We start from the raw sequence: 14,517 nt of genomic DNA, 5'->3' as shown, positions 1-14,517 counted from the left end.
CCATTACCTGTTTGATCGTTTTTTCTTGGTTTCCCAGGGTATCATTTATGTATTTACTCATTTCTTCAAACTTTTTGTTATACTTCTCATCCATTTCTATAAGGGCATTTTTTACATGTTGTTTAAGGGACTCTATTGCTTTCATAAAGTCAATTTTTTCCTCTTCTGTGTTAGGGTGTTCAAGTCCTTCTGTTGTAAGATCATTGGTTCTGGTGTTTCCATGTTGTTTTTCAGATTTTGTGAATTCTTGCCTTGGCTCCTGCCCATCTCCTGTTGATGCTATCTAATGGGTCTTTTAAAACAGGATCAGGTTTCCCTGCTGGCCAGGGGCCCCACTTACAAATTGCCCTTGCTAGGTTTCCTGGCTCCTGCCCCCAGCCAAGATCCCTCTCACCACTCAGAAGGGTCTTCAGGACCAGGATCAGGCTCCCCGTTCGCCAGGCACCTCACCAACTAAAGGCCTACCACTCTGCAGGCCAGCCACCAAAACAGAAACTCCCGCTGCCCTCTGCCCCGAGCTCCCAACCCAGGGCCCAACAGGCTAAACTGGGTGATCCTGCGGCCCTGCGGAAGAGAGGGGGAGTGAAGGAGGCCCCTGGGCGCAAGCTGCGATGGGTCAGGGAGAGAGAGGTCACAGCAGAGGAGGAGCAGCCCCAGCAGAGGGTACCAGCCCTCGCAGACTAACGGGGGTCAAGAGGGTCGGGGAATGCCCCCACTCCGTTTCCTGTGTCCCACCGCGAGCCAAGAACACTCTCCCCACTCAGGAGGGTGTTCAGGGACAGGCTCCCCGTTCCCCCGTGGACCTCGCCAATGAAAGGCCTACCATTCTGCAGGCCAGGCCCCAAAAAACCTACTTGATTTAATTGTAGTGGGGCGATCTGCTCTCAGTGTGGGCTTCACTGTTTCATGCTTGGACTATCCCGCATCCGCCGCGTCTGCGTGCTGGTCTCTAACTTCAAGATTTGACACTCACACAGACATACATGCAGGCAAAGTATCAATGCAAATGAAATAAAAGTAAATTAGTAAAGAAAAAACAATAACAAAAAGGAATCCTGGCAATAACAACAGACTTATTAGCATTACAGGGTTTTGGAGCATAAACTAATGGCTTTCCTAGTTAAACCTCTTGTGAACTGGAATAAGTATGTACTTCTAGGCAGTGATTCTCAAGTTTATTGTGTAAATACATTTTACTTAGGAATCTCGTCGAGCTGCAGAATCTGGTATATTCTGGGGTCTCTTAAAAAATTTCAGGTGTCAGTGGCAGATTACAGTCATCTGGAGAGTATGGTTTTTAAGTACAGGTTTAACAGAAGCGACATTCTGAGGGTCGTTAATATTTTTTGCATAATGACTGGTCCACTATAATAAATGGTAGCCATTATTGTTTACAAGAAGAATTAACACCATGGAATGACATTCAAATATTTGTGGACCATTTCATATTTACTAAATGGCATTCGATATTACCAGATTTCTTCTTTGCATGGGTTCACATACATAGAGATAGTTAGCGTCCTAATTAGTCTGACTCCAGTATGACAACTGTAGCCTAACTCTAGTTTAGCCTGTGTCAGCTGTCTGTCGTTTTTTTCCCTAAGGACAAGAACTGTTTTGTGTCTATCTAGAACTATAACATGAAAATAGTATAGTTTTTGCAATATTGCCAAGAATATTCTTTTTTTATTATTTTTATATTTAATTTTTAAAGGTTTTTTTTTTTGAGCTATATATTTTTCGCCTCTACCCTTCTTCCTTCTTCCCTCCCCTTCTACCCTCTCCCAAGGTCCCCCATGTTCCCAATTTACTCAGGAGATTTTTCTTTTTCTACTTCCCATGTAGATTATATCCGTGTATGTCTCTCTTAGGGTCCTCTTTGTTGTCTAGTTTCTCTGGGGTTATGAATTGTAGGCTGGTATTTTTTGTTTGTTTTGTTTTTTCAGGGTTTTTTGTTGTTTTTGCTTTATTTCTAAAAGCCACTTATGAGTGAGTACATATGATATTTGTCTGAGTTACCTCACTCAATATGATGTTTTCTATATTCACCCATTTGCCCACAAATTTCAATATGTCATTATATTTTTTCTTCTGTGTAGTACTCTATTGTTTAAATGTACCACATTTTTCTTATCCATTCTTCAGTCAAGGGGCATTAAGGTTGTTTCCAGGTTGTGGCTGTGACAAACAATGCTGCTTTAAATAGTTGAGCACATGTCCTTGTGGTACGATTGGTATATACCCAAAGTGGTTTTGCTGGGTCTTGAGGTAGGTTGTTTCCTAATTTTCTGAGAAATAGCCACACTGATAACCAAAGTGGCTGTATCAGTTTGCACTCCCACCAGCAAGCCCAGAGAATATTCTAATCATCATACTTTTCCAACTATTAAAAGGGATAAAATGAAAGCTAATTACAAAGCTACTTCCAATATAGCCAGGACTGTTGCACAGAGAAATCCTGTCTCAAAAAAGAAAAAAAGAAAGAAAATTCAATTAATTAACAATCTTCAGCCAAACTAAAGTGATAAGAATTTGAGTAGTTGCAAGAACATTAATCTTACAATAAAAAGACTGTCTCCAGAGTGAGTTTGTGTGGTATGAAAGACAAGTGCTGGGCCAGAAATCAGTAGACCCAGCTGCTCTTCCATTTAAGTTATGTGATTTGAAATAAGTCACTTAATGTTCTGATTGTTGGTTTACTTCTCTTTAAAACACTTTATAATTATTTGTTAAATTAACTTGTACTGTACCACATCTGTAATATTTATAAGTAAACAATTTATTATTGATAGAACTTGTTTATGATAATTAAGTAAAATTAATATTTCAATTATTTTTTGTGTTCCCTTTAACATCATAGACCCTGGAACACTGATTGGCCTGAAAATATGGAAGATGTGAAGCTTTTACTTCATATGTGGGTAGCTTTGTTCTACAGCAAACAGAACAAAGTCATGGGGTCACCTCGAAAGGTGGTAGAACACAGAAACCCAGCAAAATACGTATGCATCAATAGGTCTATAGAATCTTTTGACCAAAGTGAAATTGAGGAGTTTCCCAGTGTGGAACAATATTCTGAAAACTCTCTGTTGGAGAACAAGGAAGCGTGTGAAGGTCATGCCACCAATACAACCTTTCCTGGACCTAACTGCATGCTTCCTTTCGTTAATCCACCAACCACCAGAGACTTGGAACTCTGTGTACAGAATGAACAAAAAGAAATATTTACAGGAGAGAGTCACCTGGATACTTCAGGAAGCCAGAATTTCATCCATTCTTGTAATAATGAGGTGAGATACTATTATAAATGCTGGGTTGTTTTTCTTTTTTGTTTTTCTTTTTTTGGTTTTTTTTTTTAAATAGTGCCTTTTCATTTTATTTGTGGACATATTCAAAAGAAAAAAATGGATCTTCCAGCTATGTAAAGGATTTTAATTTTCCAAACAAAATTTTCATAAAGTGTTCCTCTGTATTGTCCATAGGTAGGTTTGTCTACTGTCTTCATTGAGCAAGATACAGGAATCAGTTATGTGGGACCCCAGCTTGATAGTCATTTATTAATATTATAATTTGGGACAAAGTGTTTGCTCTGAACTTGTTTTAAAATAACTAGCTATAAGGACTAGGGAGATAGCTTCATGGATAAATTGCTTGCTGTGCAACCATATGGACCTGAGTCTGAATCTGGAGCATCCGTGTATAAGGTAGGTATGGCGGTGCACATCTCTAACCCTGGCACTAGGGGAATGGACAGGGGTAGACACAGATTAATCCCTGGAGCTTGTTGACCCTAGCATATTCAGTGCACTCCAAGCCAATGAGAGAAAATACATGGTGAGTGATACCTGAAGAACAACAACCAAAGTCAAAGCACACACAAATAACTAAGTTCTGACTTACATATACACCACAGGAGCACACACAACAAACTGAGTATGGTTTGCCTAGATACTAAGGATCTGTGAGTATCTATTTCTAAGTTTGGAAAGCATACTTTGTTTTACTCTTTTTCAACCAGGCCAAGTAATCCATATTTTATATAGAATAAATGCTATAGTGGTAACAAAAACCCTCTAAAGCTCATAGCCCAGATTTAATCTAGAAACTTATGACAAAATGTGAATATCATCTGGTACTTTTCCCTACATTGGGTAGACTGTGTTGCTGCACATGAGGTATGAATAAGGACGCTTAAAAGAAATCCCACATTAGATCAGAATTGGGAAATAGGCAGTTATTTATTTAGGGATAGACTCACAAATCAGAATCCTCTGCTGGAACGGAGATAAGAAACCGAATCCTGCAGCTGGAAAAGAGGCTGGATGCATGCTCCACGTCGGCATAAATAGTTTAAGAGGCCACGCCCCAGTGGGCTGGTAACTACTGGCTTGTAGGACTTCCTACTGCAGAGGTCAGTGGGGACTTGCAGAGCCAAGAATGAGCCAAGGAAGATGAGTATCTTCAGGTGACCCATTATTAGCAAATTTAACATATCTATCATTAGCACTGTATACCAAAATAGTGTTCCAAGTGCTTCCCTCATAACAACTCAGTTAATTCTGAAACAAAGCAAGCAAAGTAAGAACTGTTAGCTTATGAAACTGTGATGAGGAAACTGAGACCAAGTCAGTTGTCTGAAGTCACAATGTAAATTGCAAAGCCAAGATTCATTTCCAAAAAGTCTAGTTGTTTCTGCATCATATTCTGTGAATGTAGTTTTGTATGTACACAAATCCAGATGACTATTTTGTGCATAGTAATATTTTTTTTTCTAAAAATGAAGTTCAGAAATTTTCACCTATTCTCAAGGCTATAAATAAAATTCAGTTAAGAGCAACTATACATTAGACTAAGAAAATACTTAGCAGCCGGGCGTTGGTGGCGCACGCCTTTAATCCCAGCACTCGGGAGGCAGAGGCAGGCGGATCTCTGCGAGTTCGAGACCAGCCTGGTCTACAGAGCTAGTTCCAGGACAGGCTCCAAAACCGCAGAGAAACCCTGTCTCGAAAAACCAAAAAAAATAAAAAATAAAAAAAAAATAAAATACTTAGCAAGGCAGACTTCAGTTACTACCTAAGTCCATACTAGTTTCTTTCTCTCATTCATTCATTTTTTTCTTTTTTCTTTTTTTCTTTTTTTTTTTCTGAAAGGAGGGTTTCTCTGTGTAGCCTTGGCTGTCCTGGAACTAGCTCTTGTAGACCAGGCTGGCCTCGAACTCACTTAGGTCCACTTGCCTCTGCCTCCAAGTGCTGCGATTAAAGGCATGTACCACCATACCCAGTGAGGATGGTTTCTAACAAACATGAAATAGGGTATAAAGAAGGCGGAACCTGGCTTGGTAAGATGACTCACCAAGTAAAAAGTCATGCAAGCCTAATGGCCTAAGTTTGATCCTGGAACTCTCAATGGAAGGAGAACCAGCTTGCTAAAGTTATCTTCTGACCTCCATACATGAGCTGTGGCATACTCTCTGCATGAGTGTGAACACACACATGGAATAGTAATAAATACTTTTTTTACTGATTTAAAAAGAAAATGAAGGGTAAGCCAGGCATGGCACAAGCCTGTAATCCCTGCACTTGAGATGTGAAGACAATAGAATCAGGAGTTCAAGGCCAGCCTCAGCTACGTAAGATCCTGTTTCAAAAAAGGGAGAGTGGACATTATACATATAAATTTGAAGAATAAAAATAGTATATATTTTTTAAAGGTTAAGCATTGAGTAAAATTGTACTAAATGTTTATGTGAAACAAATTCAGAACCTATTCATATCGTTCATTAAATTTGCTAGTTGGAGAAAAAATAATTACACAATGAATGACTTTTAATTGATCTTTATAGTATATGCTGGTTAAATATTTTTCATTCAAAAATTTAGCACCAGAAATTGAGATATGGGAAAACTTCCGAATTTAGAATTTTGCTTCTGGAACATCACTGTCTCAAAACTCATTGAAGTAGTCTATTCAAAGCTTAAGTATCATTTCACCAAGTAAAGACTTTAGATATCAAAAAATGTGGGTTTCAAATTTTCAGATGTTCTAGCTTATGGTCCTAAGAGTATTTGAGGGTTGGGGGCAGGGGCTGGGGATTGAGTAGTGCGCCTGCACCTAAAAGCATGTGACTGCTATAACATCCCCTTGTTCCACAAGTGACACACAGAGTGTGAACAATATTTTACCACAAAAGACTAGAGGCCAATACCATGTTGCTTTTGGTCACAGGTGTATTTGACCAATTTTTAAATAGACAATTTTTAGAAATATCCCATTGTACCTTTAATTAAATATATATCTTAAGTATAAATATACCAAGATTGTCACAACTAGCATTTCACTAATCGCCATAGTGTGTTTTAGAATTTTGGTTGGATGTTTGCAGGCATGGTGTTACTAGGAAGACTGCAGGAAGATTCTCAGGTTTCTTCTCGTCGAGACTTTTCTTTAGCCAGATGGTGGTGGCACACATCTTTAATCCCAGCACACAGGAGGCAGAGGCACACGGATTTCTGTTGAGTTCCAGGCCAGCCTAGTCTACAGAGAGGGTTTCAGGAGAGCTAGGACTTAACAGAAAAGCTCTATGGTCTAAGAGAAGAAAGAAAGAAAAGAATTTTCTTCCTCATTGTCCTTTTAAAACTGATATCTTGGTGTTCCCTACCCTGACTACTAAAGTTAATATCTCTTTGGTTGGGACAGAAAGTTTTTAATGAGTTAAGTCTTCACTTAGACCATATGCCTGTAGACATAGCAATCTGTGAGCATCGTGCTCCAAACATTGCCATGTGTGGTAAATTGTATTCGTTTGTTTTTCAACAAATTTAGACAAAATTATGTGGAGACTTAACAAAACAACCTCCTTATAAATTCATCAAAATTATCCTGTTGATAGTTTATCTAAATTCTATTTAATACTGTTTATCTCAGTCCTTTTATTATATGAATGAAAAGTCATTGACAAATTTTCTGTTGCTTTGTAGAATAAGAGGCAATAAAATGAATAGTTGTCTCCAGCTTTACACAAAGAAGTAGTTAAGGATTGAGGAAGGACTCTTACTAACAGAATCAGTTATTCAGAATTCATGGGGTGTAATTATTACTGTCTCATGGGAAAATTCCAGATGTCAGTGTTTGTATAGTGTAATTGGAAATTCCTGTTTAAGAATAAAAGGTTAGCCGGGCAGTGGTGGCGCACGCATTTAATCCCAGCACTCGGGGAGGCAGAGGCAGGCGAATCTCTGTGAGTTCGAGGCCAGCCTGGTCTACAAGAGCTAGTTCCAGGACAGGAACCAAAAAGCTACGGAGAAACCCCGTCTTGAAAAATCCCAAAAAAAAAAAAAAAATAAAATAAAAGGTTATTTTTGTCCTTAAAAGTTATTTAATTTCATTAACAGCAAAATTAAGTGCTCTTATATCTCTGGTGCTTCATTTCTGTATTGATAAATGACACATTTAAATTTGGGAGTAGTGTGTGTGTGTGTGTGTGGTGGTGGTGTCTCTGTGAGTGCAGGTCTATGCGGCCCTGGCTGGCCTCCAACTCAGAGATGTGCCTGCCTCTGCCTATCAACACCTCACATATTTAAGATCTAGTAAACTGGTCAATTAATAAAGTATGGAACTCTGTCTGTGATACTTGTTTTTATTTTTTCTTTTTGAATGTTTGTTTGTTTGTTTGAGACAGGTCTTAACTTTGTGGCCAGGGGCCTTGAACTCATTATTTTCCCGATTCAACCTTCTGAGTATTGGAGTTAACCAGAGTGTGCCACCACCTGCACCTCATCTGTGATTTTTTTGTTTAGGGTTTTTTGTTGTTTTCTGTTTTTGTTTTGGGACAGGGTTTCTCTGTGTAACAGCCCTAGCTGTCCTGGAACTTGCTCTGGACTCAAACTCACAGAGATCTGCCTATCTCTGCCTCCTGAGTGCTGGGATTAAAGGTGTGTGCCACCACCGTCCATCTGGTATCTGAATATTTTTAAAGGAGAAAAAAACAGTGAGCTTGGGATTCAACTAAGAAGAATGCTCACTTAATGTAAACAAGGGCCTACGTTCAATACATTTGGTGGGTTTGCTTATCTCTATTGTATGATAATGCTTATAGATTAAGAGAATTCAAAAAACAAAGTACAATTATCCCATGCCTTTTTTCATAACAGTAATTTTTCTTAATCTGTTTATCTTTTTTTGAAATTGCTTTTTTTTTTTTTAACCTTTTGTCATTTCAGGTGACTGGAGGTAAAGACAAACAAGAATTATCAGATATACCGGAGACTTCTAATGTTGGGCTCTCTGATGTCACACGTGCCCAAAGTAATGGATCTTGTATTCCCAGTGAAGATAAGACCTTACCGAACACAACAGCTTATGATGGGGCTGGCAGTGAGGCAATGATGTGTCATAAGTCTGTGTTGAGCACCCTTGAGAACAAAGTTGATACTTTTCATCCATCGCTGCTGATAAAAACAGGTGCTGTACAGGATGCTATCCAGTATAGTAGCCCCATCAATAACAAATGTCAGCCCTCTGCACAAAGGACAGATGATAACGTGGAATATATGATTAATCTGGAGCCGGTTACTCTTGTTTTTGAAAAAGCTGCCTGTGTACCAATACATACAGAAGTAAATACAGCTGACAAACCTACAGACTTTAATACTGAGCTGGTTAAACAAGTGTCCCCTGCCTTGAGTATTCAGTATCCTGTGTCTGAATTGGAAGAGGCACAAACACAGTGCCCTAGGGACATTCCTTCTCTTGCCATTTCAGAGTATAGAGAGAGTAAGTGCCTTTCTGCCTCCTCCCTAGAAATGGAAACAGCTCCTGAAAGCCTGTGTCCATTACAGAAAGAGATTCCTCCTCCAACATCAGCTGATGGATTGATAACTGAGGCACTGCCTTTAGTTAAAAGTTCTAGCTATTCATTAGCCAGTAACAAAACAAAATGTCCACAAGATGCCTCTCTACAGACTCAGAATGGCTTCAGCATGTCTATAAATGAGGTTCTAGAACCATCACAAGTTAAAGTAGTATCATCATCAACCTCTGCTACTGTGGGAAACAAACCGTCCCTCAACTGTATTCCAGCAATACGTAATATATCAGATGGCCCCTCAGAAGTACGGATTAATGACAAGAGTAGTCTAAACCAAGAAAAGACTTTGCAAATACTTAATTCAGTATTTCCCAAACAAGCTGATCTATCTATGAATAGGGAGGAGGTTGGCATGGAGTTGTCAGGGGAATATTCTGATACTAACCCAACTTTAATGGTATTACCACCTACAAACCCCAGGGAGGAAATGGCAGCTGGTAAAATTGAACAATTGCAGAAGACCCCAGTGTCAAATTTAGGACTGCAGAGTAGAACTGAAGAAGAGGTTGAACCAGAAGTCCAGGTGAGCCTCATAAAAAACAAAACAATAAATTCAGCTAGCTATATCTCAGTGTATGCTGTGGACCCCAGAGAACCATTAAAAGAGACACAAAGCAGTGATTTAAAGCCAGGTACATTAATACTTTCTAAAGAAAATTGTGCCCCTAAGGTGGCAGAGGAAATTAACATTCCCTCAGACTTTCCCTTTGGTACTCTAATAGAAGAAGTATCACCAGCTTCTAGTCCTGATCCCATAGTACAAACTGAAGAAACACAACCCACTCCATGCTTAAAACTTCATGGTACACAGTCTGAGAAAAGTAGCGAGTTCTCCCAAGTTAAGTCAGCAGATTTAACTATAGCAGGAAAAGAAAATTCTTTTGTTGGTCCTAAGACTTCAATGGGACAAAATAAGTTAACTCAAGTACAAGTGCAGCTCTCTGCAGAAATGCCACAGGTACTAACCAGTGCAGGAATAGAAGGCAGAGTAACTGTACCAGGTGAGATAGCTGAGTTCAGTGTCCCAAGTGAGCAGAATGAGAGTTTATCTTTTTCAGAAAAGGTACAGTGCCATGATATAGAGTTAAACAAGCCTACCTCACCCCCTAAATATGGAGGTAACTTCAAGCCTCTTGGAAAACTCTTAAAGTCAGGGAACTCATTGCAGGCAATTTGTATGGAGAACAGAAATCTGGGCATAAAACCTTTTGCCTTGGAGTCCATTGTACCCTTAGGTAGTACTAGAAAAATCGTTGAAAATAAGTCTTTGGCAGACACATTGGTTTCTATCCCCAGTGTAAGTGAAATAGTAAATATGTCATTAAAACACACTAGCTCTAAAAACAGTAAGAAAAATAGCTCTGATTTAAAAACAGTGGCTGATATTAATATGCAGCCTGGGTCCATGAACTCTGCCTCCATTGACAAAACTGAAGAGTTTGTTTCTTCCTGTGACAGTGCTCAGTGCACCTATTACAAAAAACCAGCAAGTGTAGAGCCAGGGTTTCAAACACAAGAAATACCAGTAGTTAGAATGGCCAGTTTACTTCAGAATATTGGAACTGAATTACGTGAAGAAAGGATGGATCTCAGTGCTGTTGGCCTTCACTCTCACTCCACATCTACAAAAGGTGAACAAAAAACAATCTGTGTGCTCCAGGACACATTAAAATGTGAAGAAAAAAAGCCCCTGAATGATGAAGTTTTCTCCCAAAATGTTCGTTCTTACCAAAATACAGCAGACATAAGTAAAAGTATCAATGAAGAGCCTTCTGCTTCCTTTGTCCCAGAACCCCTTGACTCTGTTTGTGACATCTACAAAGAACATACTGCCAGTGAAAACCCTAATATGGGACATAAACCCAAGGCAGATTCTAAAGCACTGAGCAGGAGTACAGAGATAAGTGTGAATGCTTCCACATGCTATGAACCACTTTCTGGAGATACTGACCCAGATTCTCTAGATTGTAGAAACTGCAAAATAGATGTAGAGAATTTGTGTACTTTGGGAGGTAGTCATGCAAGCCACAAAGGTGCTGTAAAAGATAGCAGTGATTCTTTCACAAGCTTAAACAACAGTGACACTTGGATCAACTCCAGCAAAATTTCAGAGCTGGAGACACATGTTCCACCCAGAAGCGGGGACACAGAATCGTGTCCTATCTCAACAAATGATAAGTGTATGCCACGCTACGTCCAGATCCCAGATTCCAGTGGTATCTCCAAGACTTATGCTAACTTTACTATAACAAAAGAATCCAAAGATACCACAAGAACATTGCATAGCCTGAAGAGGCATTGGAATTTCACTGCAAATTGCAATAGCCTTAGCTCCTGGACTAGCACTTGGCATGTGACAGATGACCTCACGCAGAATACTTTAGACCTGGAGTACTTGCGTTTTGATCATAAGCTAAAAGAAATACTAAAGAAAGGAGATTCTCAGCCATCTTCCCTTTCCACCAACATCTTCCCCAAGGAGTCACTTATCCGAATCTCAGTTGAAACATGCCCTTCGACACAAACATCTGATGCCTCGCTTTTGCATCTTCCACCTAAGAGCAGAAGCCCCGTCCTAGTAACAGTTGTACACTCAGACACCAGGCCGCAAAGTCATCGTAGAAGAGACCACTCGCCCAGCAATCTAGACCGTTCCTCCTTTTGGAAGGAGAAACATAGTCAAAGTAGAAATCCTGAAAGAAATCAGATTATTCCAGTCCATCTCAATAAACTGAAATACAACAGTACTTTGAAAGAAGCTAGAAGTGATATTTCACTTATTCTAAATGAATATGCTGAATTTAATAAAGTTATGATGAATAGCAACCAAACTGTTTCCCAAGATAAAGAGTTAAATGTAGCTTCTGCAGAAGCTTGTCCACAGGAGACATATCAGCCAAGACAATCAGTATCCTACAAAGATGTGATCACGGACTTGTGTGCCACTCTGCATATCAAACTAAAAGGAGTTATGAGGGAGGCTTGTAAGAGCCCTTTCAGGTTCTACCTCGTTGAAACAGAAGATAAGGCATTCTTCTTAAGAACAAAGGTAAAGTACCAGCTTACTCTATACTTCGTTATATTCTAATTTTTAGATTAATAGTAATAAAATTTTATGCTAAAAAAATGGTACGGGATGTGATTTAGGTTTTAATCTTCAGTTTTTGTTTACTACATGGCAGGTGTTATCAGTAACTCAGAGGAAACATAAATTCTAAGAGGACAAAAATGAAAAGCTAATGGTGAATCAAGACAAATGCTGCCTTCCCCCAAGTTAGGCTTTTACTATGATTACATCTATTTTCAATGAGCACATTTTTAGCATTCATTTTTTTTTAAAGAAAAATTATATTGCAGGGTTGGGGAGATGGCTTAGTTAGTAAAGTACTGACCATACAAGCATTAAAGCCTGAACACAGCACTCATACAAAAAGCTGAGCACGTGGCCTGTAATCTAAACACTGGGGAGACAAAGACTGGCAGGTCCCTGAAGCTTGCTATTCAGTCATTCTAGCTGAATAGGTTAGCTCTAGCTTTGGTGAGATACCCTATATCAAAGTGGTGGAGATCAATAGTAGACACTTGATGTCAATTCTGGTCCCATGTTCATACATAAAAATCACACACCAAAATGTCTTTTTCATTGGTGTATAGAATAGAGGAAAATGAGTAATGATAACTTCTAAAATGAAGGCATGTCTACCATATAACATTTTGTGAAAAGTAATCTTTGTACTAATTCAGACACACAATACAAAGGGCTTAGTGTTGCAGAGATAAAAGCATGAGGGGTGCCAAAAGACAAGGTATGTATGGGACACGGGATCAGAAGGGACAAGAGCTAAGCAGAGGGAAGACCTGAATAATACTACTGCGCATAGAATATACTGCCAAGAGATGAATTGGGAGACATTATGAGCCATGCTAGGAAGGGGCTGACTAAGATACCATATTTAGACTTCATCCTGAGGTTACTGGAAAGACTCATAATATTCTTAAAAATAGCAGGGATTGGGGGCTGGAGAGATGGCTCAGTGGTAAAGAGCATTGCCTGCTCTTCCAAAGGTCCTGAGTTCAATTCCCGGCAACCACATGGTGGCTCACAACCATCTGTAAAGAGGTCTGGTGCCCTCTTCTGGACTGCAGACATGCACACAGACAGAATATTGTATACATAGTAAATAAATAAATATTTTAAAAAAATAGCAGGGATTGGAGAAGTGGCCTAGCAGTTAATACCGACCGTTCTTACAAAGGCCCTGGAATGGGTTCCCAGCACTTAAAACAGTGTCTCATGACTGTTCATAGGCATCATCTTGTTTCTTTATTGATTGTATTAAAAAATATTGACAGTTTTTTTACCGTGTGGCCACTGTTTTTAATACAAAGTGCATGTTTGTACAAAGGTTACAGCTTCTAATTAACATATACTAAAATAAACATAACATGCATTCAAGAGCACAATGTTTGTTGGGTGTGGTGGCTGGCACCTGTAATCCCAGCACTTGGATGGTTGAGATGAGTGAATCCCAAAAGGTTTGAGGCCAGTGAAGTTACAGAGTAAGATCCTGTCTAAAGAAAACAAAAAAACAGTACATGTTTTTTAAGCCTTGGAAACATCCTGAATAATTCTGGCAAGCCCTGAACTATTCTTTAGTGATGGGATATAGACCTGTTTGTAAGATGAGAAGGATCTGCAAACAGTGACAACTCAATCTTCAATATTTCAGTTGATTCTTAAAAGAATTTCTTCAAAAATTATGCTGTCCTTTTGAGTGCAGGTGGGATAGTCAGAAGTTCATCTGTTTGGGTATTCAAGGCAGACAATGTAATACGTTATAAAGACAATAAATGTTCTGAGCGGAGTATAATTGGGTGTGCAGAGTGGAATATAATTGGGTGTGCAATGGCAAGCCATAATCCTTCATGAAGAAGGATCACATAAGAGTCACAAGGGACCAGCGGTAGTGGCACACACCTTCAGTCCCAACACTTGGGAAGCAGAGACAGGCAGATATCTGAGCCCAAGGCCAACCTTGTCTACAAAGTAAGTTTCAGGACAACCAGGGCAACACAGAGAAACCTTTTCTGGGGACGACGGGGGGGGGCGGGAGGGAGGAAACAAATAAAAACCAAAGAGTCATAAGGGAGATTGGATTTAGGAAAATCTTTGATGCACATTCACCTTCCCAATGAAGCTACTCAAGGAGGTGCTCTGAGGGAAGGTCAGAACATGCAGTTCCTTACCAACATGCAGTTTATGTTATATGGATAGCCAAGGAACAATTAATTCTTCAGATTGGTTCCGATTAGTGATAGAGAAATGCACTGGTATGTTGCTAAAGTTCTAGCTACATATTACAAGTAATGACACTATAGAAACAGCCAGCAGCCCTGTCCTGTCTCCCTTGAAAGTAAAAATTTATGCGAATTAGTTTAGACTTTTTAAAATCAGCCTTTGATATTTTGTAGTCATAAACTGCTTCATCATCAAATTAAACTTCTTGGGCTGTAGAGATGGCACCTGCCACCAAGCCTGACAACCCTAAATTTGATCCTCCCAGGACCACATGATAGGAAAAAAAACAAATCCTGAGCCGGGCGGTGGTGGCGCACGCCTTTAATCCCGGCACTCGGGAGGCAGAGGCAGG

The 14,517-nt window shown here is 39.5% G+C and overlaps 1 protein-coding gene across 4 annotated transcripts in view; it reads left to right on the top strand.

Annotated features, from left to right (window-relative positions):
* Fam208b (family with sequence similarity 208 member B) overlaps positions 1–14,517 on the top strand; it is a 51,670-nt gene that overhangs the window by 29,848 nt on the left and 7,305 nt on the right. For all 4 annotated transcript variants that reach the window (XM_005354904.3, XM_026783126.1, XM_026783125.1 and 1 more), the window contains exons 13-14: positions 2,861–3,290; positions 8,220–11,915. In XM_005354904.3, coding sequence (XP_005354961.1) covers positions 2,861–3,290; positions 8,220–11,915 — 4,126 coding nt within the window. The remainder of the gene's footprint in view (positions 1–2,860; positions 3,291–8,219; positions 11,916–14,517) is intronic.

This window comes from Microtus ochrogaster, chromosome 16 (assembly GCF_000317375.1).
Source record: "Microtus ochrogaster isolate Prairie Vole_2 chromosome 16, MicOch1.0, whole genome shotgun sequence".
Lineage (NCBI taxonomy): Eukaryota > Metazoa > Chordata > Mammalia > Rodentia > Cricetidae > Microtus > Microtus ochrogaster.
Note: the sequence above shows the minus strand (reverse complement) of the source record. Positions and strands in the feature narration are given on the sequence as shown.